Below are 6,000 nucleotides of genomic sequence, written 5' to 3' on the forward strand. Positions count from 1 at the left end.
ATAAATTATATTGGAAATAAATCAGGAAATTAAATTGTCTTATTGTATTATTTATTAATATCAATTAATTTTTTTCCAAGATTTAAGTAAATATATTACCCTTCTTTACCCTACAAAATATTAGTCTCGCCCTAATGAAATTTTAATCGCCCTTTAATATATTTATTAAAAAATATATAGCTCTATATATAGATCTTATGTTTAATCTACAGTATTATGGCCTTTTTCATCCGGTGTATGTACATTTTCGGATAGTGTCTATTGCCCCTAGATGGACTAAGAACAGCACGACAAAGAAGCAACCTTTAAATGACCCGAAATATCAATATTATTATATTGTATTTATTATTTATCAATTTATGTTACTAAAGAATTTCAATAGTAATTCTTATATTGTGTATTACACCCCAAGTTAACACTAAATAAAAGCCTAAAAAGCATCCCCTTCCATGGCTTCTGGGTTGGGATGTTCGAATACCCATTTCTGTCTGGTGTTATTCTTTCTACAAGGAGTCATAATAATGCCTCTATTATCACTCAGTTCTAGACACTTTGAACTGCTAACCAGATAGTTGCTGGCTTCATCGTAGTGCCAATCTTGGCGACCTCCTAGATTGTGGCAGAAGTTCAATCCCAAAGTCAGATTCTGTAGAACTTCCAGGCAGATAACGGCTCTGACACGCAGATCGTTCAAATAGGTGAGAGTCCAGTTCTGATGGATACTATTTGCCCTACATGGCTCTAAACTAAGCCGAAATTTCCTATTAACCGTCAGACAACTCTTATCAAGTACAAAGGGTCTGATGGAACCTGAGCCACGATCCGTACGATTTCTAGGAGTTATTTGAAGAAGTGCCGGCATGACATCGTCAACAAAGGACATAAAGGACTGGCAGTCGTGTTCCTTATACGAATTCTGAGACTCACTTAGGTCACCCTCAGACTTATTTTTAAGATGGGGCTGGTAACGATAGACCAAGTCCTTCAAGATGGGATTGTCTATCCAGAGTTCTATGATGCGTTTTAGGTTCTAAAATCAAAAACAATTAATCTGAGATAAATCTTGAAAATATAATGTTTATTTTTTTACTTACCCTGGACTTACTCTCCCCCAGTATATTGAGATCTCCAAACCGTCTCAGATAGTCCTGATCCCTCGGCTCCAAGTGACCAACTCTCGAGCAGGGAACTTGGACAACACGACCTCCACTTCGCCACACCTTGAAACTCAGCTCAAGCTCAGCTCCTCCAAATCCTTGAAGGTTCGTATCGAAGTCAGACAGGTCTTGGAACCACAGAGAAGTTATGGCGAACACGGGACTCCGCATGAGAGCAACTTCATAGGGTTTCGGAAGGCTCTGGCTTTGTGCCTTGGTCAGGGGAACTTCCCGCCGACTCAGACTCCAATCGAAGATGGCTCGCTTTTCTCTGGAACGCCGATACTCCATGGTTTGCTCATCAATCCGATCCAGAACTGGGATGGCCAAGGCCAGAATATTTTCAGTTATGCTGCCCAGCAAGGGGGTTAGCCAGCCCTCAGTCACTTCCACTTGAGCGTCTACAAAGACCAAGGTGTTCGTCTTGGCCTCTCTAGCGGCAAACACCCGAGCTCTGATCAGACCCACCGGTTCCTGCAGGTGAAAAATTCTAGCGTTGGTGTAGAGATACCTCCGTATATAGGAGTCGAAGAAAAAGAGCGATAGCTCTTCTGACCAGAAACTGGCATCACTGTGGTCATCCACCAAAATAAGTTCATGGTATAGATGCCTCGGAGTCCTGGCCACCAAGCTATGCAGAGTTCGCAGTACAACCATCAATTGCTCATTCCGAAAGATCACAACCAGGCTGGCTGGTCTCATTTCATCCCAGTTCTGTTCGTGTGTATAGTACAGGCAGCGTTTATCCCTGAAATCTGGAAGAGAGCGACTCAGGGGAATCCTCTCGGCCAGCCAGGCGTTGTATTGGTATCTCTGCCAGCCCCGCGAATAAGCCACAATCTCGTCTGGAGGAATACTTGGCCATGAGGCGGTGCCGTTTTTACCCAAGTCCTTCTGTGAAATGGATCCCATGAGTCCATCCCATTGGCTCAGCTCCCTGTGCTGAAGGAATAGCACAAAGGAAGTCCAAGCCAAGAATGCCAAATATTTCCAAAGAGGCAGCTGACTCCAGTAAGTATTTTGTAGAGACCGTGTCTCCATTGCTTTCAAGCAACTGTTTTAACTCTACAATATTTTTTAAAATTAAAACTAAAGCATGTAATTATAATAAGCGGAGAGGATTCGATATGTTTTTTATACCTAAGACACTGAAAAAATATGTTTAAGCCCTTACCCTCTATATTATAATGAACAAAAAATCTAAAAAGTATTTTGTCTCGGGATTTTGATGCAGAATGGTGGAGAATCGATCCAGAAATCGTTTAAGGTACTCCGCTTGAGAATCGGATGAGAATTGGGGAAGATATAGCCATCACTGTGGACCCCATAGGGGAAAACACCATTTCCAAGGAAAACACCATTCCATCACGAAAAATGGACAAAAAATCTAAAAAATATTTCGTCTCAGGATTTTGATGCAGAATGGTGGAGAATCGATCCAGAAATCGTTTAAGGTACTCCGCTTGAGAATCGGATCAGAATTGGGGAAGATATAGCCATCACTGTGGACCCCACAGGGGAAAACACCATTTTCAAGGGATCCCATCACAAAAAATGGACAAAAAATCTAAAAAATATTTTGTCTCAGGATTTTGATGCAGAATGGTGGAGAATCGATCCAGAAATCGTTTAAGGTACTCCGCTTGAGAATCGGATCAGAATTGGGGAAGATATAGCCATCACTGTGGACCCCACAGGGGAAAACACCATTTTCAAGGGATCCCATCACAAAAAATGGACAAAAAATCTAAAAAATATTTTGTCTCAGGATTTTGATGCAGAATGGTGGAGAATCGATCCAGAAATCGTTTAAGGTACTCCGCTTGAGAATCGGATCAGAATTGGGGAAGATATAGCCATCACTGTGGACCCCATAGGGGAAAACACCATTTCCAAGGAAAACACCATCCCATCACAAAAAATGGACAAAAAATCTAAAAGATATTTTGTCTCTGGATTTTGATGCAGAATGGTGGAGAATCGATCCAGAAATCGTTTAAGGTACTCCGCTTGAGAATCGGATCAGAATTGGGGAAGATATAGCCATCACTGTGGACCCCATAGGGGAAAACACCATTTTCAAGGGATCCCATCACAAAAAATGGACAAAAAATCTAAAAAATATTTTGTCTCTGGATTTTGATGCAGAATGGTGGAGAATCGATCCAGAAATCGTTTAAGGTACTCCGCTTGAGAATCGGATGAGAATTGGGGAAGATATAGCCATCACTGTGGACCCCATAGGGGAAAACACCATTTCCAAGGGATCCCATCACGAAAAATGGACAAAAAATCTAAAAAATATTTTGTCTCTGGATTTTGATGCAGAATGGTGGAGAATCGATCCAGAAATCGTTTAAGGTACTCCGCTTGATAATCGGATGAGAATAGGGGAAGATATAGCCATCCCTGCGACCCATATAGCTATATCCTAGAGCTGCCACAAATTGGTTTTATAATTAAATTTGAATAAGGACCGGCCTCTTATATTCGATATTTTGCTACAAACATGCAGTCTTAACCGCAAGGGTACATTACCTTCGGCTTTGCCCGAAGTTGGCTTTCTTTTTTTGTTTTAATTATCAAAAATATCATTTTCAATCAGTCCTAATTTCCTCAAATATTTCAAAGACCAGGAATCCACCTTTTTTATTTGTTCAGGTGTTAGTTCATCTTTATGGGTTCCTATCACTCCTTTTCGCATAAATCTAGAACTTTCTACATACTTTCTTTCTATAAATCTACACTTTTCAAATCGTTTTTCATTTCCTCGTATGTTACAAAAAAAACATTTGGTTCGTGGCGCATTTGATGAAAGTCCAAGACATGCGACCAGTATGAAGTGAATATAATGCGATCCTCGATAAACTGATTTGTGAACTCCTCCAAACTTCCCTCCCAGAGTCCTATGCCGGTTAGGAAATGGTAAGAAGAAACAAGAACATCCTTTGGATTGCGAGCCACGTATATAATTTTCCTTTTTTTCAACCAAATCTGTTTGGGCAGCAACTGGGCTGGTAAGTGGGTTTTAATGAGACGGGGATCGTCCTTCAAGTTATCGCACAAAGATATGTTATCCACAGTGACCTTGTTGTCTATGGCAGAGTGTCTGAAAATGAAGGGTTTTACTTTTCACTATAATTCCAATGCCAAGAGTACTTACTCGATATGGGGACTGCGTCTCAGTAAAAAACTTGACCTGGCCCTCTCAAAATCTAGATTATTTAGCAAAAGCCAGGCCAACTCCTGCATCCAGGTTGTCCCACATTTCATAAAAGTCACCACAAAAACATCACTTTCCCTCGTCTCAAAGTTGTGGATTCTTTTGGCAAAATCTTGGTCGTAAGCCTCGGGCAAAGTGCACCATCGATTGGTCTCTTCCTGGTTTAAAGGCATCCAGTCTGGTACTAGTGTTTGTAACTGAATCATTGGCCGTGTGGCCAAGGACTTTAATATTTTACTTGAATACATATCTTCTCTTTATAAAACGTCTGATTACGTTGGATTTCTAACTAGAACTGTTACTATAAGCTTTGTAAATATAATAAAACTATACCTTGAACTGATAAGGTAAACTATAAATGATAAGGTTCGTAACAAAGGGGTAACTAAGAAAAAGCTTCTTTGCTTATATAAATTATTATACGTACTTTTATTATACTACACCATAAAATGTACACTATGTATATGAACAAATCTTATAAAGATCTTTTAGATTTCTCCACATTTTTTGTTATTATTCTTGTTTTTTTGTTATATGCTTAAAGCCACCCATTTTCCCATTTTCCAGTAAGATTATTATATTTGCTCAGCTTTGTATTACCATTTTCTTCTAGCCACATAGCCACTTGATAAATTCCACCCCCGACACCTGACACATACGTGCGCATTATGCATCCATCATTACTCATGCCATAAACGGAATCCACTTAATCTCCCAACGAAACATCCAAACATTTATTAAAGACATCGCACCACGAGGGGGATCAGAAACTGCAACAAAAGGTACAATTTATAGTTCGACACCCTTCGAGAATGAAGCCAACCCCAAAAGAATTCGTTTTGGGGGCGACGGCGCACGCCAAGGACATTGGGTGGGTGGTGAAAATGTAATTGCCGCCGCCCCAAAATTTGGCAAAGACCTTGAAAAAGCTAGAAATGGGGAGATGAATGATAGAACTTTAAGCTCAAACGCCCGGCCGTATGCAATGAATATTTACGAGGAGGTCCTCTGAGGATTACATTGTCGGGCTTTTGGGCCTTTGGGTCCCGGCTCACGACTTTATGCAATTGCGCGCGAGTAAAAATCTAATTTATCTGCCCACCACCACCCCCACGTTTTGTTTGACAATTGCCTGAAATGATGGCAATGCATTGGCATGGTGTTGGTGTTGGGCTCCGTATTCCACCGGCACGTAATTCTTCCGGGGGAATTCCCAGACTAAAGCAGCCTCAAAAAAATTGCTTCGCTTACGCATATCAATGCACCCTTTTCCAGGGATTTGGGGTGGCTGCGTCCTTGGTGGTGGGTGGCTACCGTACCATTGGCCAGTGGGTGGTGGGTTGGTTGGTTGGTTTCTATTCCCCGACCTCATCATAACACCACATGTTCCGAAATTTCAGCGGCGTCGTGGCGTCTACTTCATGTAGATTTCTATCTATTCTATTGTCTGACTTTGTCGCATCCCGAATTTCAGCATTCATTTGGGTTGATGAGGCGCAAAGTTGTGGAATTTATTGCGTACGGGAAAGAAGTTAAGTGGATTTTACGTAAATTAATGAGCCAGCCTCCGGGGGTGGAACTGCAGCCCGGGGCTATTTAAATTGCTATACAGAAGGTTCT

General features: G+C 41.1%; 2 protein-coding genes across 2 annotated transcripts; both read right to left on the minus strand.

The window, feature by feature from the left end:
* Window positions 1-393: 393 nt before the first annotated feature.
* On the minus strand, window positions 394-2,228 carry LOC108127766 (putative inactive polypeptide N-acetylgalactosaminyltransferase 12). Its single transcript, XM_017245048.3, has 2 exons — window positions 1,095-2,228; window positions 394-1,030 (listed from the first exon to the last, which is right to left on the minus strand). The coding sequence occupies exons 1-2, from the start codon at window positions 2,196-2,198 to the stop codon at window positions 431-433; spliced, it is 1,704 nt and encodes a 567-aa protein (XP_017100537.2). The 5' UTR covers window positions 2,199-2,228; the 3' UTR covers window positions 394-430.
* A 1,358-nt stretch (window positions 2,229-3,586) lies between these two features.
* On the minus strand, window positions 3,587-4,662 carry LOC108127768 (luciferin sulfotransferase-like). The gene is made up of 2 exons (XM_043214137.2): window positions 4,321-4,662; window positions 3,587-4,266 (listed from the first exon to the last, which is right to left on the minus strand). Exons 1-2 carry the CDS (start codon window positions 4,626-4,628, stop codon window positions 3,891-3,893), a joined length of 684 nt encoding a protein of 227 aa, XP_043070072.1. The 5' UTR covers window positions 4,629-4,662; the 3' UTR covers window positions 3,587-3,890.
* Between the last annotated feature and the right edge of the window lie 1,338 nt (window positions 4,663-6,000).

This window comes from Drosophila bipectinata, chromosome 3L (assembly GCF_030179905.1).
Source record: "Drosophila bipectinata strain 14024-0381.07 chromosome 3L, DbipHiC1v2, whole genome shotgun sequence".
Lineage (NCBI taxonomy): Eukaryota > Metazoa > Arthropoda > Insecta > Diptera > Drosophilidae > Drosophila > Drosophila bipectinata.

Bases quoted from the DNA above. Each gene is read 5' to 3' on its own strand.
- LOC108127768 (XM_043214137.2), bottom strand. From the start codon at position 4,628: ATGTATTCAAGTAAAATATTAAAGTCCTTGGCCACACGGCCAATGATT. The intron at 4,267-4,320 runs GTAAGTACTCTT...CTTCATTTTCAG, and splicing joins AGACGCAGTCCCCATATCGA to ACACTCTGCCATAGACAACA.
- LOC108127766 (XM_017245048.3), bottom strand. From the start codon at position 2,198: ATGGAGACACGGTCTCTACAAAATACTTACTGGAGTCAGCTGCCTCTT. The intron at 1,031-1,094 runs GTAAGTAAAAAA...TTTTGATTTTAG, and splicing joins TGGGGGAGAGTAAGTCCAGG to AACCTAAAACGCATCATAGA.